Source organism: Parastagonospora nodorum (genome assembly GCF_000146915.1).
Source record: "Parastagonospora nodorum SN15 chromosome Unknown scaffold_12, whole genome shotgun sequence".
Lineage (NCBI taxonomy): Eukaryota > Fungi > Ascomycota > Dothideomycetes > Pleosporales > Phaeosphaeriaceae > Parastagonospora > Parastagonospora nodorum.
This window is the reverse complement of record NW_001884560.1, coordinates 120,665-143,355: the sequence shown is the minus strand read 5'-3', so window position 1 is coordinate 143,355 and position 22,691 is coordinate 120,665. Positions and strand designations below refer to the sequence as shown.

Genomic DNA, 22,691 nt, shown 5'->3' with positions numbered 1-22,691 from the left:
TTTTTCTTTGCGCGCCACCGATACTAACGTCATCCGCTGCCGGCTTCCTTCGTTCAAGCCGGTGCCACCTTAACCTCCAGTCATCATGCAGCAACAACGCCATGCAGATCTCCCGGCATCTGTGAGGAGACCCGAACACAACCACCCTTGCTGGACAACTGCATCTTGACGTGTTGTGGAAGAGTGGGAGCATGAGCCGCCGCCCTCACCCATTGACTACAGAGGTCCAGCAATATGCAAAGAAGCGCAAAGCCAAGTAAAAAGGTGTTGAAGAGGATCTAGAGGCGCCCAGCTGAGTGATGGTAAGTTCTGTCGACCAGCCGCAGCCCGCTTGCGCGGTACACAAGTAGCATATCACAACAAACCGTCGGCACCCCAAGAAAGCGCGGGCTGATGTTGTAAACTCTAAGTATACTGTACGGGCTGTGGTTCGTCCGGCTCAGTCCCACAAGCGGCGCGGTCTTAGATCAGGAACTCAATAGGCTTCGCCTGTGACTTACACTGCACAATCGTCATTCATTTGCTCGCTATCTGGAATACATGCGCCCTGGGCTACGTATGACTCGTCTAGGTTCACAATGTCGCTTCTCGAACGCCCGATATACTCTGGTCCACCTGCACGTCTAGTCAGAACCGTCTTGCTTGCTTCTCGCGACTTCGACCTGCTTGCACTCGGTGGAACCATCGATCATGTCTGGCCCTCAGGGATCGGCTGACTCGCCAGTAAGTGTCGTGAATGTACACCTAGCACAGGCTCAATACTAAAAAATCGACAGGGAGTGAGAATGTTATCCCAAGGTCCTCCGTATGCTCCTCGCAATCAAGGCCTCGGTGGTAATCCAGAAGTCATACCCGACGTTCCTATTACTGCGATCTTCCTGGTGCTCTATCTTGTCTTCGGTATTATTCACATCAAGATCTTCAAGGCGAACAAGGGCCGCGGGCACAAGTTCATCTTCAATGGCGCCATTCTCGGTATGTCCCACATCCTGCTATACCTAAACAGCCTCCCGTCTGACTTCTCAAAGGATTGTGCAAGATCCGTATTATTACAATGTCCTTGCGCATAGCATGGGCATGCCACCCACAAAACATAGGTCTCGGGATCGCTGCGAATGTCTTCGTATACGTAGGAACCATCATCTTGTTTATGATAGACTGGTTCTTCGTGCAGCGAATAGTACGCGCGCAACACCAACGCCTAGGCTGGTCGACTCCATACCGCATCTTCCATCGCGGTGCACTTGCTGTCTTGGTCATCACTTTGATCATGATTATCTTGGTCAACATCTGGCAGTTCTTCACTGCTAGTAGCACGAAGTTGCATGTGTTCCGCGCTCTACAGCTTACTGGTCAAACCTACTTCACCGTCTTCTGCTTCGCACCGGCGATTCTCGTACTGATCTCTGGACTGATACCACGTACGGAGATTGAGAAGTTTGGTGCCGGACGCCTCAGAGTCAACATCGCAATCCTACTGATCGCGGTGGCTGTTTTGACAACCGGACAGCTGTTTCGCTGTGTGATCGCCTGGATACCTCAGACACCCGTCTTCAACTCCGCGGGCCAGCCTATCTCCCAGCCATGGTATCTACACAAGGCATGCTTCTACATATTCAACTTCGTCACCGAGATCATCGTCATTGTCATGTTTGCGCTTGTCCGCGTCGACCTTCGCTTCCACGTACCAAACGGATCAAGAGTTTCTGGAGACTACTCGGGCCGTAATAGCCGAGTAAACCTCACAAGCGCTTCTAACGTCCATAGCCATCTCAGCATCAGCCATTCGATCAATAAGAAGGGCCTTCCTTGCGAAGCGCCCACCGTACCCATGTCGCAGCCCAACGGATCGACCGAAACACTGCATCGATATGAGACATCGGTCTTCGAGGACACGCATACGCTGGCCGACTCGCTACAATACACTGGTTCCACATTGGAGGTGGATCGCAAGACTGGCAACTGGAAAGTCAAGAGGCTTTCAGGCACGTCCGTAAGCAGTCGCAGTAGCAACTACTCTTTGGCAGATACAGTCAGTCCCACGAAGTCGTCGTTCAACGACCGGAGCATCAAATTCGCAGATGACGTCCCACCAGTCCCACCAGTCCCAGAGATACCAAGCGAATGGCCGCTGCCAAGCCATCGGCCATCGCATAGCTCAATATCGCACTCCAGTTCACTGAGTAGGATAGGCACCCCCAAAAAGACATTCGAGATTGCAAATCATGGCTTCAATGGCGTAGACGTAGGCAATACAATCGAAGATGCATTGGCTGCACTAGAAACAAACAGCGAGCAGTATGGCAAACTTCCGAGACGGGCGAAGACGGATGCTACGAGGACTGCGAACATCTCCGCAATATCCAGGCCAGGTAGCACTCATGCGGTGCAACGCCGATCCGACTCCCTGAATGCCAGCAAGTCTAAGCCGACCAAGAATCCCCTCGCACCACAACAGCGCTCAACATTCCCACCCAAGTCCGCTCTCAAAACGTTCAAGAATCATGCTAGCACGCACAGCGTCTCCTCCACCACGCCCACCATCGACGAAGCGCCAGAAGTAACTCTCCAACCTCTTCCCACTTCACAGATTCCACGCCGCCGCACTTCAAGTATCGAATTCATCACGCTGTCCCGCAAACCCAGCACCGACGGCCGCAAGATCATCGACATGAGTCTGCAGGGTGACAAAGCCAGCGATATTTCAAGGGCCCCTTCGTCAAAGGATATGATGGCATCATCGACAGAGGGATCGGAAATTGCTCGAGTGTCGTCGTCGGTGGATAGTGAGGGCACGACGAGCTGGGATGCGAAAGATCATATGATGATGGAAGAGAGTCATCAGAGGTTTAGCTTTGAGCCGCAGAGGCTGTATTAGGTAATGGGGGGGGGGGGGGGGGGGGGGGGATGTAACGTATATAATGTTTTAACGAATGTGTGATGACAGGTCGTGCCGTGTAATAGGTTTGGTAAAATTCATAGTGACAAGCAAAGTAACACTATTTATCAAATCTTGGGTCTAATGACAGCACAACAAGCCAAGATGGAAAAAATATAAGGGACATGTATCTCGCGCATCAAGGAGCCAGATTGACAGGGTCATGCGCCATAGACATTCGTCCCTTCAACAACACATTGAAATCTGCAAGGACAAAATCCCCGCGATAACTCCATGGACGTTCAGTGTTACTCACCTCCACGTCGTATCTCCGGAAGAGCTACAAGGTGGTCAGTATGTCGTCACTTTCAATGCTGGTGTAGCACTCACCTCAAAGATAACCTTGTTCAACTCCATCCTTGCTAGATTTTCACCTAAACATTTTGACGATCCATACCCAAAAGTGAGATCGAGATTCCGTTGCATGCGAGCGAGCAGAACCTTGTCTTCATCAAGCCACCTTTCTGGGCGGAAAGTGTCCAGCTTGTTTCCATAAATGGGGTCCAAGTGGCTGGCTAGCCCGTTCAGAGCTATGAATGTGCCGCCTGGGACATAGTGGCCGTGTATATTGTCACCCTCGGGAGGCACTACTCGCTCACGCAGTTGGGTGATTGCTGGATACATACGGAGACCTTCGGAGATGCAGGCTTGAAGGTATGGCATGGTCTTTATGATGGCATCTACGGCGCATTCGGTGGTTGAGATGCCTTGCTCTTCTACCATTATGTCGATCTCGTGCTGGAGCTGATGGCATATATTGGGGTTGCTTATGACACTATGGATGATGCCTTGCATTGTGTATGAAGTCGCGCCAACGGCACTGAATCTGTCTGGAAGTTAATGCTGATCAGGCATGTATTGCTTTGGTGAACTCACAGCACTACTAGTATCTCACTGCTAGCCTCTTCGGGATTGAGTCCTCGGGATAAGAACGAGTCTAGCATGTCCGCCATCGGTAACCTTTTATCATTGGTAGCAGTATTTCGCAACTTCTGTTGCACCTTTTCTTGTATGATCTGTGACTTGTCAGCTAAGAGGCATGATATAGGGTTGGAAATTCCTTACGCGCATAACTTGTCCTATACCCGTCGGTGATTTTGTGGTAGGAAATAATCTGCCCCGTAAGTATGGCAGGCTGCCAAGCCAGAACAAAGCCGTCTTGAGCTCGAGCAGAGACGCGATGTACTGCTGTGCTATCATCCCAGTTGACAATGCCTCAAGAAGGCCATAATTATCGCTATCAGACTTGACATTGTTGAATGACTGCCCAAGACATAGATGTGTAATGATGTCGAGACTGAGGAAGGGTGCTACCTTTGACAGGTTGATCTCGATATTCCCTTCCCCCTTCATGTCGCTTTTTATGAAGAGTGTACGCATCCAATCGCCGATGTGCATGTCAACTACTGATTCTGCACCAGCAACATCTTTCCCCGATAATCCTGGTGCTAGTATTTGGCGCTTGGCTTGGTGCTTCTTCGATTCGCGTTCTGATACAACACTGGTCGTGTGTGGATTAGTCCTGAGACTGTCAAACCACGGGCCTCGAAGGTATGGTGAGTTCACACCGAGAACTCTTCGAATTGTGCTGGGGTCACTAATCACAAGCGTCTTGGGCCCGATCCTCACTACAGGGCCTGGGTCGATGTTAGCTGAGTTCGTGATTGAGTTTTTAACTATGCTTCCCATGTAGCCGGTTTAGATCGACGAGTATCTGAGCACTTCGCCCAGAGTATAAAGCCTTGATCCACCATAGCCTTGTCCAGGCTGCCACCGAAGGTCCAGGGATTTGAGCAAGAGGAAAATTCCATCTCCACAGCAGGGGCATCAATAAACATAGCTTGAAACCGACTATAGCTGCATACAACGGCCAAGCAAAAGTGATCAGTGCAAGCATATTGATATGCTGAAGTCTGGCCTTGTGTGTAAATCCAAGGACTTGTGTAGTGAGTCGTTGAAAGTCCATGTTTGCTCATCGCCTCAGATATAGGTGCATTTATGGTGAGTATCCTGCGCCTCAGAGGCGCTGTATCTCTACAGGCCAGGGTGTGCACACGTGATATAGTAGGGCGCTTTTACGGGTAGTTCTTACAAGACAAGACGCTTCCAAGTTCCAATGCAAGCCTCTGACATGATCATCTCCTCTGCAGCTGCTCGGACACCGTAGTTAGACGAGACGACGACGGTGGGCATTCCAGTCGATGATTTGATGGCTATGCGCGGGCTATACACCTGGCACTTTGTGTCTAACAAGAAGATTCGCTACCGATGAACTGGTCATGGCCCGTGCTTGTTTCGCGTCCTCGGGAGTAATTCTTCAATCTCTTCGTGACTGCCTGAAGCATGCCGGTGCGCGTCATTACATGATAAAGTTCCGGATAAAATTAATGATCAACAAAATCGTCGTGCCGCTCCGCTCCCGAACCCAGTTTCAAAGCGGCGCAGTTGATAAGGTAGATTGCCCCGAAGCATCAAGCGGTGATATGGATCCGCGCCTTCCAATGGGATTCTAGCGTTCTGCGGACACAGCAGGGAAGAGGCTCCCGCAGTGCATGAAATAGAGCGGTCATATGCATCGTTGCAAGCGCCTGGGTAAGGAATGGGGAAGTAGATGCGCGCAAGAATAGCCTAGCCATCATGCTAGTCGCTGTAGGGTTTTAGTGAAATTTAGAAGCTTATACCGAGACCGGGGCTGGGAAAACTTAATGGTAATATACTGTCAGCTCAGGAGGGGCCATCGTTGCGTAAGGATAGCAATGCTCAAGACACCTTCGCTAATGAGGTGTGAGCATAGCCAGGTGCCCAGATGGTTGGAATTGTGGAAGCAGACTTCGATCCTTCAGCGTACTCTGACATTGGACGAGAGTTATATCGAATGCATGTCTATGCATTAAAGTCATTTGCAAGGTTGTGAATTACACGGCGTCGGGCACCAAAATATGCATGCATGAAAGGAGCCGACGGCGCAGCTCGAGTCACATTGAGTAATTCGCATACCAAGACCGACACAGCAAGGACCGAACTACCAATTGAAACAGCAATTGGGGCAGGGTTGCTGTGACTATGGAGCGCCAAAGTAGTCACCTGTTCTCAGCAGTATGGTAGTCAAGGTAGGTACGCGCTGATTTATCCATAAGCAAAACTCCTGGCAACGCCCTCAAACCGCGTTACGACATCCCAATAACTCCTTCATCTTTATCACATTGATTTACACAAACCGATCTGCTCACTAAGAGCGTTACTAAGCACTATGTCGACAATCGATATTCCTAAGGAAATGTGGGCGTTACTGGACGATCAACCCTTGGTTCAAGCCCCAACAGTGAGTGCTCTAGATGTAGAAGATGTGTAAGCGACTGATTTAAAGGGCATCACTCCGAACTTTGAGTATCCCACCTGGCATGGACGTAGCGTGGTGATTGCAGCCTCGGTTTGTATACCTCTCATGTTGATAGCCGCTTCGATTCGGGTTTATACGAAGTGTTTCATCACACGAAAATGGAATCGGGACGATAGTAAGCAAGATATCATTTTTCTGTACGTCGCACTGACGCGTCAAAGACATCTTCTTGGCGAGCTTAGTAGGTCTACTCTACTCGTCGTCACTTTCAACACACTCATGATATTAGGCTGCTGCTCTGTTGTTCATCGCCCTCGTTATGGCTAGTATGTATAATAGCACCTCTGTACCCACGCTTCTTCTGATCTCGACAGTGACCTGTGGTGGGGCATATGGCTATCATGCATGGGATCTCAAAATTGGCCGACTTACCAAGGTGGTCTTAGTGGTAAAAGAATCATCAATCTCAGTCTCAATTGCGCTAACATATCTTTAGCGATCGCTACTCCTGACAATTCTTGTGGGGCCTTTGGTATGGATCATTAAGCTTTCCATCTTCAGTCTAATTTACCACGCTTTCCGACCGCTGCCATACGTCCGTAGACTTGTATATGTCGGAGTACTAGTAACGGGACTATATTCAGTCGGCACAGGTATCACGAATGGCATTCTCTGTGGGCCTCACGGCGGACAGGATCGAGCTGCATACCTCGCCGGAATGGCTGGACCGAAATGCGGCAATCCGGACGGTGTCGTTCAAATCTTGAGTGTCACAACAGGGTCAATCAACCTCTTCACCGATATATATCTACTTGTCCTTCCATTACCTGCTGTGTATGATCTCAGTCTTCCGAGAGCGCGAAAGGCTGGAGTTATGGCCATATTTTTGACGGGATCGGTGTATGTATATCGAATTCTCGCAACTTTCTGTGCTTAACTATTAACATAGAGGCTGTGTAATGAGCGCTATCGCTCTATACTATCGTAAACGCACTTATGGCGGCGGTCGCGTAACTCTGTGGAACACTGACATCACGTACGCAAACAACCCAATTATGACCGTTACGTGAGTTCGTAGCAAACAAGAAAGCTCTTATAGTCCATACTGATCTGTCATTAGGATTATCGAGTCTGCAGTTGGCATTATGATTCCGTGCATGGCATCATGCGCTAAGGTTTTCAAGCTTTATTCAAGTTCACTAAGCTCCTTCATGCCTTCAAGGTTTACGGGTTTCCGACGAACGCCATCCAACGATGGTATATTCAGAGCTTCACAGGAGCTGCAGCGTCTGCCGGGAATCTCAGAGCAACCACATACGGATACCATCGATAGGATGTTAATGCAATTCAAGCATGACGAGCACAATAACGATAGCTTCTCCCAGGATAGCCAAAGTAGCAAGACAAGCCGGATCTCCACCTGAGTAGTTACGATCTACTATCTTCACGCGCAGTAGTTGAGAGATATCAATAGGTGGAAGTAGTCGTCCCAGTTCGAGAGCCGATTCGCAATAGGTGGATAGAAAGTTGACTTCATTTTCAATTGACTAGTATCTGCTCTTGTTCAATTCATAAACTTATGCTGCTCCGCTGAACTCAACCCACATAACACCTTCAATGATCAAGTCCGATAAACACCAGAATGGTCCAGGACGAAGTGCTGTATGATCGCTCTGCATCCCGGCAGTTACGGATGAACGCGCAAGAGAGGTTACCGGCTTAGGCCTTGTGTGCGACGATGTGCAGCGTGCAGCTTACGCAGGCAGGGGCAGGGACGTGATGATCCATCCAATGATGTCGAACAGCGATCCATGCCCGACAAACCGGTAGTCTCGCACTCTAATGCTCCGCCACTTACGCTAGCAAGCGTACGTGGTACATACGCCGTACAACTGCATATGGGTGCGTGCAGAGAGGTGACAGAGTTCAAAGCGCAGGACGTACAGCACATCTCTTTTTTACATGACTTCGCAGGTCCGAAACTCTACCACAAGCTTCCCATGATACTGCCCTCATTTTTGGTACCACTCTCTTCAAGAAATCCTGCCTCTCATGTCAGGAGCACTCGCAGCGGCTGCTACTGGCGCCATAACGCTACTGGGCCTTCTACACCTGCTACTGCACTGGATCCACGATGCGAAGGAGCCACCAGTCGCACCCACACCAATTCCTTTCTTGGGACATGTCTTCGGTCTGATGATGAAGAAGACCAAATACTACGTTGAGCTGAGGTTAGTGTTGTAGGCCAGCCGCGATAAAAGCTGTTGACCTTGCAGGAACAAGTACAACATGCCCATCTACACACTCCATCTTCCAGGGTCGAGGCTGTACGTCATCAACTCCATGTTGCTCATTCCGCCCGTACAAAAACAGTTCAAAACCCTTGCTTTCCCGCCAATAGAAGCCATGGCCGCTAAGAATATTTGCGGCTCCAGTAAGATAGCTAACGATATCCTCGATACAAACGTCAATGGTGATGACGGACCACGAAGCTACTCTGTCTCACATTACCCTGCCGTCCGAGGCCCATTGATGCCAGGCCAAGGACTTGATGCGATGAATCGTGTCATGGCCCAGAAAGTTGCGGATGCCATCGACAGAATGAAGTGCGAACAGACTGTCAAGCTCTTCGAGTTCATTAGCCATGAGATCACCATAGCGACTACGGATTCTGTATACGGCCCTAAAAATCCATTCAAAGATCCTAAAGTAGAAAAGAGCTTCTGGTATGTATTCATCACCTGCAAATGCCTAGTGTACTAAATTGATGCAATGTGCAGGAATTTCCAACCAGGTATCATGTTCCTTCTTCTTAAACTCTTTCCCTCCGTGCTCGCGAAGGAAAGTGTCTCGGCCAGGAGGACGATGGCAAATGCATTCCTCGATTACTTCCAGAAACAAGGCCACCTTGAGGGATCAGCTCTCATCAAAGCGCGCGTTGAACATAGTCAAGAGTACAGCATACCTTTAGAAGACATTGCGAGGTATGAATGTGGGGGCGCACTGGGCATTCTCACCAACACTTCACCCACCACATTTTGGATGATCTACCACATCTATTCCAACAAGACCATCCTGGAAGAATGTCGACAAGAGCTTACCAAGGTTACTTCCGACACTTTGTTAGAAGAAGACGGCGAGACAAAGACACTCCGCACCCTCGACATGACAAGCGTCAAGAGCGCATGCCCTATTCTGCTATCGACATTACAGGAAGTACTGCGGACGCACAGTATCGGCATTTCCGCGAGGCTTGTAATGGAAGACTACATACTTGAGGGCAAGTATCTCCTAAAGAAAGGTGGCACAGTCATGATTCCCGGACCAGTCCAGCACACAAGTGCAGAAGCCTTTGGCTCGACTGTGCACTCGTTCGATCACCGGCGCTTCTTGCCAACAGAGCGCAAACACAATCCCATCGCTTTTCGAGGCTTTGGCGGCGGTACAACGCTGTGTCCTGGCCGTCACTTTGCGACCACCGAGGTACTGGCTTTCACTGCGCTCATGATCCTTCGCTGTGACGTTTCGCCGGCGTCGGGCGAATGGGTTTATCCTACTACATATAAGGCTGCAATGTGGGAGACAACGCCCATGCCGGATTTCGATCTAGAGGTTAAAGTTGCGCCACGAGCTGGCATCGACAATGAAGTCAAATGGCGAGTCTTGCTCAGCGATTCGGACAAGGGCTTAAATGTTTCCGTCGAGGACGAGTAGCCAGTTTCATCGTCGCTAAAGTGTCTGATTGACAGCAAAAGTTTTCTCGCGACTCGATTATCAAGGCAAAATGTGGCAGTTCTCCTATGTGTTGATAGAAGTTACCCGTACAAATCACGAATAAAGTCCCTCACTACTCGGCAAATAATATGGAGAGTGACCGAAGATGAGGCGAATACTAAGCAATGTATCAAAATAGCGCAATGAAAAATGGGCGACGTGAGAATCAAGTGCGTTGGGCCTGCCTGAGATGACAAATTGGGAACAATCGACGATGCACCATCAGGAGTAACCACAGCACCCTATCATTGATCCGCGCCCCGGGAATGCATCTTTCCCACGACGTCTTGCAGAAAGGTGCCTCCTTCTTGCAGCATGCTCACCCGCGGCACAGAAACTCGGGTAATGGCAATATGCTGATCTTCCCCAGGGAAATAGCAGATATATTGCGCGAATAAGAACCTTGCAAGCTGCGCCGCAATTACCAACATTCGACTACAGTTTCGGGCAGTAAGAAAGGAACCCTCAGTTGCCGGTAGCAATACACAGAGATAATGGCTAAGAATCAATGTATGTGAGCAAGGGTGACGATCGCAGATGGCTATCATTGCCTAGGTAAACACACTAAGTTTCATCGACCATGTAACCATGCATAGCCGTCGATGTCCGCTCTGATCACGGGGAGCGCGAGTTTAGTATGAGGGACCTAAGCCCGGCAGAGGCTGTCGTTTATGTTGTTGATACAGTGTAGACATCTTTTTGAACTGGAAGCCATAAAGCACTTGAAGGACGTGTTGTTGCATGAGGATTGACTCATAGATAGAGAGCAGGCTTTGACCCGCGATCGGTGAGTTGTAAGACGCCAGAAGATTTTCAAAACGGCATCTCGAGACGCTCCAGCGCTGACGACGATGAGCCTTTGCCTAGGAAGCTGGGACATACATATTGAGATCGAGGATAGCCTCAAGAATCGCGAAAAGACTTTCCAGAGTTACAATGTTCATGAAATACTGATAATGATCGGGTCATGCAAGGTCATAGGTATCCGAGGCACCAGCGATCGAAGTGAGGGTACGCGGGATGGGGTCAATGATGTTCATTATGCAGGGGTTGGGGTATTAACCAGTTGATTGATCATTCTGCATATTCTCATCGTCATCTGTGCACGTACGTAGCAGCACTATGATCGCAGAAAAACAGAAGGAGAAAAAGAAATGCCACTAAAGTGGAGGAAGAGAAAAGGAAAGGAAAGGCCCGATCTATACTCATGACCCCTCTGTACCGGTACTCGCGCACTCTGGGAAAGCCCAGTGAGAGAGTTACGAAGCCCAATCAGACTCCGGGTAGTCGAAAATTTCAACCTACTTCTTGTTGAAGTCGCAGGTATAGTTGTAGTTCCCCTGGTAGATCTTCCCAATCTCTGGCGAAACCACCTCAGCCGTGCCCGTGGCCGATCCTGGAATAGGGAACCACTTCGAACGTCTGTTTTTAACAAGATAACGGACCTCCATGGGACAAAAGGCTCATAGCGCGCGGCGCACTTCTTGTCATCCATGCAGTCGCTCACTATTCTGGACTGATGTAAGACAAAGAGAAAGCGAAGATTTTGGGATAATCGTACCGCAAGATATGTCTGAAAATTATCAACACTCTTTTCTATAGGCGATAAGTGGAGCTGTCTAATTTCAGGATCTTTCCAGCGCTTCATTAAGTCGAAAAAGGCTATTGAGCCTGTCCAGACCTGTAGACGTGAGCGACAGCGACGGTGAGCTCGAGTGAGCAACGACATACCTCTGCTCGCTCATATATCTATCGAGAGAAGTGAAGAAACAACCTCTCGTCGGGTCCCACCATGGTGGCAGGACGAGCTCAAAAGACGAAGGCGGTGCGAGAAAAAGTGAGGATGACGAGAAAAGAAATTTGCGAGGCGCGAGAAGTTTCTATACGTGAGCCGCGGCGTTAGCGCATCTGCTCTTGCGCAAATGAGCTGTTTGTCACGTGGCGGGACTGAAGAGGAAAGAGCAGTCCTCCTTCACCTTGAGTTGTGGCCGGCACTTGCCGGAGCAGGAGCGGCTTCACCGGTCGGTACGCGCAAACGAAGCCAAATATTTGCTGCAGCAAGGTAGACTTGCATGTAGGCTTTCAGGAAGAGGAAGATACATTGATAGAGAGCAAACTTAGCAATGTGAACAAAGAGGAGCAAAGTTTGCTGGCAAACACATCGTGTTTGGGCGTATTTAGACATGTCTGAGACAATTATGCGAGCTTTTTGAACACCGGTTATAAGTATTGACCATTCATTGCCTCACACTATTCACTACTCACATCCACAAAGCAGCGCAATGCCCACACTGGACCGAAGCAGCCAGCTACGCACAACGGCTCTCAAGAGATCGGCTAGACAACGCCACATACCTGAACCGAAGAGGGCTCGCAAAGAAAATATTGTAGCTGTGCCTGAGGCCACAAAGATGAGCGAACAAAATCCCGGAACTATACTCGGACTGGAGAAGATTAATCACAGACCCACCACGTCAGTAATTACGCACGCCAGCACAACCCCACTGTGTTGCTGCTAATAGAATACAATAGAGCGCAAGATACGACCGATCGTCAGCTGATTCAATGCGAAAGCACGCAAAGCGAGAAATTGGACCAGTCCAATCGCGACAATGCCGTGCTTGCGAAACACAATGAAGACGCCTCCGAACGTATTGCACTATTGTGGAAGAAGATTTCCGAGCTCACTGCTTCTATCGCATCAGTGAAGAAGGAAAACACCATCCATTGGCAGGTTCGAGCCGAACTCACTGCTTCTCACTCCAAGCGGTTTAATGAACAGCACGAGTATGTAGCAGAGAACGCGAGACTTCGAGCAGATAAGGTGCGCGATATGGGAAATATTGAGATATTGGGAGCCAGCCTTCGGCAAGGTGAGGAACAGCGGACGCAACTGCGGGAACGCGTGACAGGACTGGAGAAGGACAGAGAGACGCAGCAGGAAAAAGAAAAAAATGTGAAGACTCAGATATCAGGCCTGGAAAAGAACGAAAAGACACTCACTCAGGAGATAAACGATATAGAGAGTCAGCTATTGGATCTTGTCAAGGAGAACACGACACTCATTGGGGACAAGAAAGGGATGGAGAATCGGATATCAGAACTTGACAAAGATATAATGGCGCTCCTTGAGGAGAAGAATGGGATGAAAGCGGCCTTCACAAAATGGATGTCGTAGGAAAATCTGCAGAGGCCAGATAATACTCGGCAGACGAAGACAGCCTGTTTATAATGTGATTCAAGGAAGATCGGACCGCTGTAGGATGTAGTAAAGCGCAAATTGTCGGGAAATAACTCCCTTTCTCAAGTATTATATCCCCAACCACCCTGCAAACCTCTCCCAGCATTCCCTCCATTTTGAATCGCCCGCGCGACCTGAAAGCCCTGTGTTAACACACCTACCGCACTATCAACCCCCGCATGCCCTGTACGAATAGTATTTGGCATCGGTGGGTCCTCCGGCCTCGCCATGACTCCTTGCATCATCTCCTCCGTCGCCTCACCTTGATACCTATCAAGCACCAGCCTACGCACACCAACCTTCCACTTCTCAAACCACTGCTCCTCACTGATAGTCGTGTACTTCTTCGTCCCATTGTCCCCGATGACAGAAAATGGCCACTCGGCTCTTACAACCGCATATCGCTTTGTCATGAAGAAGAGGTACGGCCACGTGAAGATCCAGAGGAACGTGAGGTAAAAGATCCAGCAGACCCATGTCTTCAGCCTCCACTCGTTGATCTTGTTGCTGGTGTAAATGTCGAGATAGCGGTCCTCGATGGGGAAAGTGACGCTGACGTTACCGCGGTAGTTTGCGGAGGATATCAGGCCTTCGATGCGGTTCTTGAGATGCTGCTGGTCCAAGCCAGTTACGGGGCGCTCTAGCCGGAAGATCCGCAACATCCTTGGTGACGCGCAGTATCGATGGCACCATTCCTTCAGTGTCGGCTTTGGAGTACCGACCTCGATGTCTTGCTTGGCGCCTGGCGCACGGCATTTCAGGATGGTGCCTCTGTGAGTTTTCTCTCCATTCTCGACTGTGGTGATGGCTACAGACGGGATATACGATGTACCATGGACAGGATTTATGTATCGTTGTATGTTAACCACGATGCGGAAGTCGGTAACGTGATGTGTTTCCTTCTTGTCGCCGCGCCTCACGGTCTCTTTGTGTGTGCCCATTATGTAGATGTAGGGCGTCGGCATATTGTTTCCGGCATGGCAAATTCTCTGTTCGAGGGCGTCTGGATCAGTGTCGAGCTTGGAATCCATGATTGTTTCCGTTTCGCAGACAACAGGCCTCCCGTTCTTGAATGCGGGGTTATCGTGGTTCGTTCGAGTGGATGGAGGTGGGACATGGCGGATGGGCGCTGAGATTGGGGCAGTGCTTGCTTCGCTGTCCGTGTATGAAGGCGGAAGCCCTGAGATTTCTGGCGCATCGTCGTAGCTGTAGTCGTCGGGTGTCGTATGTAGAGAGACGGCATCGGGGTCGTCCCGATACGCTGGTGGTGCGGCTTTGCCCATGGTGACGGGACTTTACATTCACAACTAAAAGATTATGACGCTGTACGACAGCAAAAGCTTGAGTGAGCAAATGAGAGACTGGCTAAAGAAGCTTGGTGAAGGAGAGACAGTACTGGGACCTCTTTGTAGGTACAAGGGGGCTGTGAGACGAGACGCGTCTGACTGCGCTATGTTTAGGCATCCACCCACCCATTGGTTTTAGGGCTGAAAGGCTTGCATCTGGAGTTCTGCAGAGTACGAAGGAAAGTGAACAGGTGCTGCGAACCGCAGACAGTCCATGCAATAGCCTGAAACTATACAGAGTATCGCTACCTTTCGAATTCGACGGCAGAGTCCTGTGTACAGCTTCAGGCTATAGAATGCCGCGCTGTTCGATTCCGTCGTAGTTGACAAGCTGCAGGGCTCGCGATACAAACAGTGACGCCAGTGTTCGCCTGCTCTTTAGAAGCATGTTGATCATCGCTGAGGTGCTGTAGGATTGATCCCCGGTTGACGGTGGGATGGATGGTGTCGCACCGTGGGGAAGGGGAAGAGCCCCAAGGCGCTAAGAAATAAGCTTAAACCGCGGCCAAATTTCTGAACGCTGGTTCGCGACGCGACAGCTTGAAGCCCGACTTACATTCGCGCCCAGGAACCACGCAAAGATATTTTGGGAGTCCGAAAGTCTCTACCTTGAATCTGGCAGCCTTCATACCCAATCTACGTGGTCTATGTGCCTCGCGACTCTATCGACCGTTTCCCCGCAAACTATGGGCTACCGGTAGCATCACCACGCGCGCCTTCCATACCTCACATATCATGGCTACCACAGATACCCCCATGGCCGATGCGCCCTCCGCTATCGATGCTACGCCACGCGCGGGTCAGACTATCACCCACGACGAGAAGGTGTATACGACCATCCAAGAAGGATTGGCGCATATCCTTGTACCACATGGCATACCTACTTCTCAAGATCCGAAGATGACCAAGGAGGAGACGCAACGGCAACAAGTCTTCTACAATCCCATACAACAGTTCAATCGTGACTTGAGCGTTCTTGCGATCAAGACTTTTGGACAGGACATAATACAGCGGAAGACTCTAAAGCATGAGCAGCTCAAGAAGAAAGGTGAGAGAAAGAGACAGAGAAAGCAAGAGAAGGCTGCAGCGGAAGAGGCTCCCAATAGCACTTGTGTGTCAGATCAGGTTCCTGTGGCGGACAAGGTTCCTGCGACTAAAGAGGCTGTTGCGACCGACGAGGGCGCAGCGAAGAAGCGCAAGCTGGACGAGAGCGCTGCTGATGGTGATGCAGCTCCCGCCAAAAAGCAAAAGGTCGCCGAGAACGGAGATGCTGGAGAGGAAGAGGGCGCCAATGGAGTGTCAGACGGTGCATCCAAGTCAACCCAAACGCATGAGGTATGGAGACCGCCCTTCAGCATCCTTGACGCGCTTTCCGCGACGGGTCTACGAGCCCTGCGATACGCCAAAGAAATACCCTTTGCAACAAGTGTTACGGCGAACGACATGTCACAGAAGGCGGTCAACTCTATCAAGCTGAACGTCAAGCACAACAAGCTGGAAGACACCATCACAGCCAAGACTGGTAACGCAATTGCCTACATGTATAGCTACTGCGACAAGAACGGGTACGATGTCATTGACCTCGACCCTTATGGCACCGCGGCCCCTTTCCTCGATTCCGCGATTCAAGCTATCAACAGTGACGGTCTACTATGTGTCACTTGCACCGATTCAGCCATTTTTGCGTCCCACGGCTATCTCGAGAAGACCTATTCGCAATATGGTGGTCTGCCACTGAAAGGAGAACCCTGCCACGAGGGCGGTCTTCGGCTGTTGCTGCATGCTATAGCCTCCTCCGCGGGACGCTATGGCATGGCCATCGAGCCACTCCTGTCTTTGTCGATCGACTACTACATTCGCGTATTTGTGCGCATACGCAAGTCCCCGGAGGATGTCAAGATGCTTGCTGGCAAAACAATGGTTGTGTATCATTGTGACAGCGGTTGTGGCTCATGGACCACGCAGTTCCTCGCGCGGAATAAAATTACACACAACAAGAACGGCGACAAGTTTTACAAACACAGCTTTGCAGCTGGCCCTACTGCCGATGAACACTGCCAGCATTGCGGCTTCAAGACCCACTTGTCCGGCCCAATGTACGGCGGCCCGCTGCATAACGTGGGATTTATCGAACGTATGTTAGCGCAGCTAAACGACGTCAACCGCGCGACCTACCCGACAATGGATCGCATTGAAGGCATGCTGCACACAGCCTTGGAAGAAATCACATTCGGCGCCAAAGACAAAGCAAACGGCGGAAAGGACACAAAGGTCCTGGATCCACTGATTCCGAAAGCTGACCCGGCGGAAGTAGATCACCATCCTTTCTTCTTCATTCCTAGTTCCGTCGCAAGGGTATTACACTGTTCCGCCCCACCGCTCGCACCTCTGCGCGGAGCGCTTCGGCATGCTGGCTTCAGAGTGTCAATGAGCCACTGCAAGCCTGGCTCTATCAAGACTGATGCCCCGTGGAAGGATATATGGCATATTATGCTCGAGTGGGTTCGACAGCGGGCACCACTCAAGAATGCGCCAAAGAAGGCTAGTGCAGGACTTGTTATACTGGGCAAGACGAACGCAGAAGGTCTATTCACTGGTGGAGGCTCAAAGGAGCCAGTTGAAGTCTCTGCGAGATCTGTGGGCGACGCGCAAGACGCGCAACCCAACGAAAGCACCGCCAATGTGGAGGCTCCAGCAGCAGAGAAGATTGTCCCTTTCGCTTATCTGGGTTCTGACTTCCATGTCAATCTCGATGAGAAACTGGGCAAAGATCCTGACAGAGGCAAGTATGTCCGCTACCAACTGGCGCCACGCGAGAACTGGGGCCCAATGGCTCGCGCGAAGTAGCTTAACCGGGGGCCAAGAGTCAACATGCACGAGCTTCTGGCTGCCTTTTCTCTCTTCCAATGCGAACGCTGCATGTCGCACCGTTCTCCATCCATTTGACCGGCTGAATCCTTCTCCTGTAATGTTGGGATAACCATGCGCGATAATCAATGAAAATCACTCCGACAGCACGGGCCGTCCTTCACATCTCTAGCACGATCAATTCCCGTGACAGCGTGATGAGGCAACATTCAACGCAACGATTACATCACGGCTAAATCGTGCGCTAACGGTTTCCGCCGCCCGCCTCGCTTGGCCGTTGATCTGATGTCAAATCGAACTTCAACAGTCAAGCGAGCTCACGGAAAGCCGTGCCATCTCCGAATTTCGGCCTCCCGCTGCAGAGTGATGTTTTCAAAGCACGCACATTAAACTACAGAAGATATGCCGACCTGTACCTGCAGCTCAATCGAATCTATGCATGGGTTAACGGCTAAGTCATCTGAAGCTACGCGACATTGGTCCGCGGAGGCGGGAGGCGAGAGTGGTCGAATTGTTCAGCAAGAAAGGGCTTTGTGCGGCAAAGCGTCTCAAAGCAAACCACCCGAGCTCGCCGAAGCGTGCGACTCCAGTTGAGTGCCAGGCACAAGGCGGATCATTACGCTGGTAGGGACTAGCGCGGCTCAAAACTCGATGGCTCTACCATGTCAAGACGACGTCACGTATTGAACCGGCAGATGAAGAAAAAACCGACCTTACTACGACACGTTCGCACAGACGCCCAGGACTTTTCAATGGGCCCAAAGCTTGTCGCTGCACTTGTGATTCGCTCGCCACGACTCTCCGATCGCGTTTGTGAGAATACCATGTCGTGGCTAGCTTCTCCATGCCTGTGGTGTCACTGCCGCCTTGGGCCAGTCATGAAATCATAGAGATTGACCGTTCTGGCGACATGTTTGTTGTTATCCAAGTGTAAGCGGTAGCAGTAGCGCGTGGTGCAAATGGCTCACCCATATATATTCAGTCGCGTCGCTCTCCCCGAGTTGCCATCCCATCTCGAACGCGTTCAGTCACTTTCAAGATGTTGACCAGGATTACTTTCACCTCCACAGTACTCGCAGCGCTTGCTGCTGCTGCTCCTGCGCCCCAGGTCGCTGGGTACACCAACGCAGACGCCAGCTTCTCGGTCTCTGACCCAGTCGGGTCAATTGCCACCTCATTCGGTGAGGCTTCTCAGATTCCTGTAAGTGTTCCCATCTGTAGTACAAGGCTTCGAATCTGATAGCCGTGCAGGCCCAACCCACCGCACCTGGATCAGCTCCTCCTCGCAGGAGTTCAGATGTCACTGGCGCAACCAGCCATGGACCATACTCTGGTCAGGCCACTGTCACGGGGGCGGCACAGGCACCAGCGACTCTGGGAACTGCTATCGAGCCCCTTGGTCCGGCACCCACTGCCACATACTACAACACCAATGGCTTGCCGCAGAACCCCATGCCTATTCCATACACACCGGCTGGTGGTCTCGGCACCAACGGCACCGAGCCTCGTTACCAGGTGAACAGCGACTTCGACTACGAGTCCATCCAGCTCGGTCTCTACCAGGAGTGGATCGAGCTTGACTTGTTCAACAACGGTCTTGCAGTCTTCTCCGAGCAAGATTTCCTCGACGCTGGCCTTACTGCTGAGGATCGCGCCTACATTGCCTTCATGGCTATCCAGGAGACTGGCCACGCTACTCTCTTGTCGAACATGCTTGGCGAGACAGCTGCCCCTCAATGCACATACGACTACCCCTTCCGCACTGTGCGGGAGTTCATCGACTTCAACCAGAAGCTCACCCGCTGGGGTGAGTCTGGTGTCTGGGGATTCATCAACCACCTCGACTCTCGTGAGGTTGGTCAGCTTCTCTCCCAATCTATCGCTACCGAGGCTCGTCAGCAAATCTCTTTCCGCCAGATGCTCGGTCTTCCACCGCAGCCTGTGTGGTTCGAGGCTGGTATCCCCCAGTCTTGGGCCTGGACGTACCTTGCACCTTACATCAGCTCTTGCCCTGAGAACACCACTCGTCTCGCATGGCAAAACTTCCCGGTCCTTCACATCAACAACCAGGCTAACCCCAACCGTATCTCTCCCAATGACACAAAGCCTAATGAGGTTTCCGGAAACCGCATTGCTGACCCCAGCGACTCGACCATTGCTGAGGATGAGAGCTGTGTGAACGTCAACGCGACCGAGCACCCTGGTTACTCTTGCTCCCCTGGCATTGCCCGCAACCGCTCTGAGCCTCTTTCTTTCCCTGGAAAGCTTCTCAACTTGACTTGGGAGGTGCCTGGACAGGCTGTTGGCCCCAACAACTCTTATGTCACCTCCACCTCTGCTGGTGCACCCAAGTTCGTCGCTTGGGTCAACCAGCTTAACTTGACCTACACTCCGCTCGAGATCACCGGCAACAATTCTGGTTTTACCTACCAGCCTGCCGGCGAGGTTTACCAGGGCGACCCAATGGCCAACGACACCATGTTCATTGCGCTTACCGACTCCGATCTGTTCTTGACACCGTTCAACTTGAGCATGATTAACCCTCATGTTGTCGCTCTCGGTCTTTACCAGGCCGGCTAAGTGGCTCGTCAAAGATTGCAGAAATGATGAATAGAATGTACATAAAGTCTGGCAATTAGCCGACCATAATACCCTGAAGAGGATAAGAAGAGAAATTGTATAACAGTGCTGGAGTGTGTATGTAATCAATGAGTAATGTTACAAAGTACAACCCAACATCCTCTTTGCCCTGTCGTGACATGTGCCTATCGTTGAAAATGTTGCCTCTTGTATCGCGCTCATCTGACGCCTCCAACACTACCCACTTACCATGCCGATCCTCTAAGGTCTCGATCTAACTCGGCACCTAGCCCGAAAAGGAAATCTCAACAGTTCGGCAAGCGGCAAGCAACCAAGTGGGAACCATCAAAACTCCATCAATACGCAGCAAAACCTCGATCAATCCAACATCAGTCATCAAATCTGTACACATCCAAGATGGCGACTCAAGACTCCCTCATCCCTGAGCACAAGCCCATCGCCGAAGCTCCGCGCGCCCTCGACGCCATCGCCGAACAAGAACGCGCCAACACCCTCCCATCCTGGAACGCAACGGTCGCATTTCAACTAGGATGCGCACTGCGAACGCGCCTGTTGGTATTCGAAAAACCGACCGTCGTGCACATTTCGACGATTAGTGAGCCGGGCCACGTGCTTTTTCATGCTGTGAGTTTGTCCGTCACATGACCACCATCATAATCTATGCCTAGGTATGCAAGGAGATTGACGTCTTACGACAGGTAACCCACGCCGGCACCCAGCTCGACAACACATTCTGGATCAGCCGCAAGCGCAAAGCGGTCATTCGGTTCGGATGCAGCACATGGGCTTTGCACAACAAGTTCTCGGGGGACGAAGAGGCGTTTGCGAAGAAATTGGGGTTGGGCGCGACGGCGAATGAGTATGCGATTCATGGTGGTGGGGTGCCGATTTATGTCAAAGGGTGTGAGACGATGGTTGCGGTGGTTGTTGTGAGTGGGTTGAAGCAGTGGGATGATCATCAGGTTGTTGTGGAGGAGTTGGAGGGGGTGAGGAGGGGGTTGGAGAGTGGGAAGCTGTAGAGGAAAAGATCTAAGGATGCAAAAGGGGTAGTTGGTGTGCTGGGAATTCATTATTTGCAGTATCTGTAGATTGCATCGTCTCGCGTAGCTGGTGCGTCTCATTTATTTGCCTGCATAAACGATTATACACTATGAACAATTTCATACAGTGCTGCTGCTATCTAGGATTTTGCAACACCCTGCTCAATCGTCTAGCTTTGGGGTGAAGCGCTAGTATCCGAAAATGCAGGCAAGGCAAATCTTAAATTCGGTTCAAGTCCGCAGTTTCCGCTTCCTTTCATCATGTTTTAATCTCAGTGATTAGCATCGCGCCCTCTCTGTGATACGAGTATGATCTTTGAGGCCAATGAAGTGCCAAATAATTTCTAGCGCACCTGCGGCCCATACCACACGCTGGAGCTATGCGCACTATTGCTAGGCTTCGACCGCGAAACGAAGACCCAGTGTGTAACTTCAGGGTATCGGAAAACCCAATCCAACTTCCATCGTAGTGACGCACTGCCAGATCAGAAAAGGCTGGGTACGACATCTCTCGAGCTCATCACTAAATTGAGCTTGTGGATATAATCCAAGTCTCCTTCTGCGAGGTCCTCTTGATTCCAAGCAGTCTGGATGAGCAATCTGACCTCCAAGAAGCTCTTCATGTGTGCCTTTTTCTCCATTCTGGCCAAGAGGTTGAGAATGACCAGTCGGTCTTCGTCATTGTTAAGCTCGCAGCCGATAAAGAATAGCGCAAAAGGAGACAGACACGTCTCGATTTGGGCCAGGATAGATAGCGCCGTTGTGGTCCAGGTTTCCAGCTTGCTTGATTGCCCAGAAAAGTTTCGAGACACACGCTCGAGATAGATGAGGCCAGCTATACGAACAAGTTCGAGGAGCTTTTGCTCATGATTAATCACCTTTGATGATGCTTCCAGTCCAACTGGAGTCGTAGAGACGCTTTCTAACTTCAAGTGTAACTCGTCCAGATGCTGCTGATATTCAGCCGAAAAGTAGCCTGGAGCATACGAATACAAGCCAATTGCTGACACCTCAGCAACTAGCTGGATCACTGGATGGGCATGAGCAGAAATGCCGGGGACGCCATGTATAAACGATGACTGGGCCAGAATGTATTGCAAGGCGCATACCTTCGACCCACCTGGATCGAAACCTAGACTCTCCACATGAGATTTCAACTGCTCGGTACGCCAATGTCGAAATGAGAAGCGTGCCATGACGTCGAAGTAGTAGACCCAACCGAGCACGATTGATGCGTCGCTTCCAACGGCATGTTCTGCCTTCTTGATTGCTTCGAGTACTTTCTTGCTTCCCACAAGATAACCCACCCAGTCGGAGTGACAGTGCTCATATAAGTTGTAGATCTGCTGTAGCTTGGATGAGTTAGCTAAGTCTCAATGCTGATCCTGGCGACTACATACACCTAACACGCAAAGCAGTAAATTTGCGGCGACATGCTGGATACCCTGGCACATGGTTGGGTCAGTGTCGATTATGAGACCCCGTAATGCTGCGCTCTTCAATCTTTTCACTGTGGCAAGGTCGTCCCCGCGGTGGTAAGCTG

General features: G+C 50.8%; 13 protein-coding genes across 13 annotated transcripts; 9 read left to right on the top strand and 4 right to left on the bottom strand.

Moving 5' to 3' along the window:
• Positions 1-785: 785 nt before the first annotated feature.
• Positions 786-2,878, top strand: SNOG_07936 (hypothetical protein; the record flags this gene model as incomplete). Its single annotated transcript, XM_001798210.1, has 2 exons — positions 786-975; positions 1,098-2,878. The coding sequence occupies 2 exons, from the start codon at positions 786-788 to the stop codon at positions 2,876-2,878; spliced, it is 1,971 nt and encodes a 656-aa protein (XP_001798262.1).
• A 199-nt stretch (positions 2,879-3,077) lies between these two features.
• On the bottom strand, positions 3,078-4,904 carry SNOG_07935 (hypothetical protein; the record flags this gene model as incomplete). The annotated part of the gene is made up of 5 exons (XM_001798209.1): positions 3,078-3,218; positions 3,269-3,764; positions 3,815-3,954; positions 4,004-4,575; positions 4,616-4,904. 5 exons carry the CDS (start codon positions 4,902-4,904, stop codon positions 3,078-3,080), a joined length of 1,638 nt encoding a protein of 545 aa, XP_001798261.1.
• Positions 4,905-6,188: 1,284 nt separating this feature from the next.
• Positions 6,189-6,357, top strand: SNOG_07934 (hypothetical protein; the record flags this gene model as incomplete). Its single annotated transcript, XM_001798208.1, is given in 2 exon segments — positions 6,189-6,286; positions 6,306-6,357. 2 exon segments carry the CDS (start codon positions 6,189-6,191, stop codon positions 6,355-6,357), a joined length of 150 nt encoding a protein of 49 aa, XP_001798260.1.
• A 639-nt stretch (positions 6,358-6,996) lies between these two features.
• On the top strand, positions 6,997-7,702 carry SNOG_07933 (hypothetical protein; the record flags this gene model as incomplete). Its single annotated transcript, XM_001798207.1, has 3 exons — positions 6,997-7,178; positions 7,228-7,344; positions 7,399-7,702. 3 exons carry the CDS (start codon positions 6,997-6,999, stop codon positions 7,700-7,702), a joined length of 603 nt encoding a protein of 200 aa, XP_001798259.1.
• Positions 7,703-8,330: 628 nt separating this feature from the next.
• On the top strand, positions 8,331-9,992 carry SNOG_07932 (hypothetical protein; the record flags this gene model as incomplete). Its single annotated transcript, XM_001798206.1, has 3 exons — positions 8,331-8,509; positions 8,555-8,911; positions 9,059-9,992. 3 exons carry the CDS (start codon positions 8,331-8,333, stop codon positions 9,990-9,992), a joined length of 1,470 nt encoding a protein of 489 aa, XP_001798258.1.
• A 554-nt stretch (positions 9,993-10,546) lies between these two features.
• On the top strand, positions 10,547-10,743 carry SNOG_07931 (hypothetical protein; the record flags this gene model as incomplete). The annotated part of the gene is made up of 2 exons (XM_001798205.1): positions 10,547-10,562; positions 10,649-10,743. The coding sequence occupies 2 exons, from the start codon at positions 10,547-10,549 to the stop codon at positions 10,741-10,743; spliced, it is 111 nt and encodes a 36-aa protein (XP_001798257.1).
• Positions 10,744-11,353: 610 nt separating this feature from the next.
• On the bottom strand, positions 11,354-11,846 carry SNOG_07930 (hypothetical protein; the record flags this gene model as incomplete). Its single annotated transcript, XM_001798204.1, has 4 exons — positions 11,354-11,474; positions 11,498-11,563; positions 11,784-11,801; positions 11,827-11,846. The coding sequence occupies 4 exons, from the start codon at positions 11,844-11,846 to the stop codon at positions 11,354-11,356; spliced, it is 225 nt and encodes a 74-aa protein (XP_001798256.1).
• Positions 11,847-12,334: 488 nt separating this feature from the next.
• Positions 12,335-13,230, top strand: SNOG_07929 (hypothetical protein; the record flags this gene model as incomplete). Its single annotated transcript, XM_001798203.1, has 2 exons — positions 12,335-12,525; positions 12,585-13,230. 2 exons carry the CDS (start codon positions 12,335-12,337, stop codon positions 13,228-13,230), a joined length of 837 nt encoding a protein of 278 aa, XP_001798255.1.
• Positions 13,231-13,355: 125 nt separating this feature from the next.
• Positions 13,356-14,576, bottom strand: SNOG_07928 (hypothetical protein; the record flags this gene model as incomplete). Its single annotated transcript, XM_001798202.1, has 1 exon — positions 13,356-14,576. The coding sequence occupies one exon, from the start codon at positions 14,574-14,576 to the stop codon at positions 13,356-13,358; it is 1,221 nt and encodes a 406-aa protein (XP_001798254.1).
• A 798-nt stretch (positions 14,577-15,374) lies between these two features.
• On the top strand, positions 15,375-17,486 carry SNOG_07927 (hypothetical protein; the record flags this gene model as incomplete). Its single annotated transcript, XM_001798201.1, has 1 exon — positions 15,375-17,486. The coding sequence occupies one exon, from the start codon at positions 15,375-15,377 to the stop codon at positions 17,484-17,486; it is 2,112 nt and encodes a 703-aa protein (XP_001798253.1).
• A 1,060-nt stretch (positions 17,487-18,546) lies between these two features.
• On the top strand, positions 18,547-20,087 carry SNOG_07926 (hypothetical protein; the record flags this gene model as incomplete). The annotated part of the gene is made up of 2 exons (XM_001798200.1): positions 18,547-18,708; positions 18,729-20,087. The coding sequence occupies 2 exons, from the start codon at positions 18,547-18,549 to the stop codon at positions 20,085-20,087; spliced, it is 1,521 nt and encodes a 506-aa protein (XP_001798252.1).
• Positions 20,088-20,504: 417 nt separating this feature from the next.
• SNOG_07925 (hypothetical protein) lies at positions 20,505-21,127 on the top strand (the record flags this gene model as incomplete). The annotated part of the gene is made up of 2 exons (XM_001798199.1): positions 20,505-20,732; positions 20,777-21,127. 2 exons carry the CDS (start codon positions 20,505-20,507, stop codon positions 21,125-21,127), a joined length of 579 nt encoding a protein of 192 aa, XP_001798251.1.
• Positions 21,128-21,633: 506 nt separating this feature from the next.
• Positions 21,634-22,602, bottom strand: SNOG_07924 (hypothetical protein; the record flags this gene model as incomplete). The annotated part of the gene is made up of 2 exons (XM_001798198.1): positions 21,634-22,500; positions 22,549-22,602. The coding sequence occupies 2 exons, from the start codon at positions 22,600-22,602 to the stop codon at positions 21,634-21,636; spliced, it is 921 nt and encodes a 306-aa protein (XP_001798250.1).
• Positions 22,603-22,691: the final 89 nt, after the last annotated feature.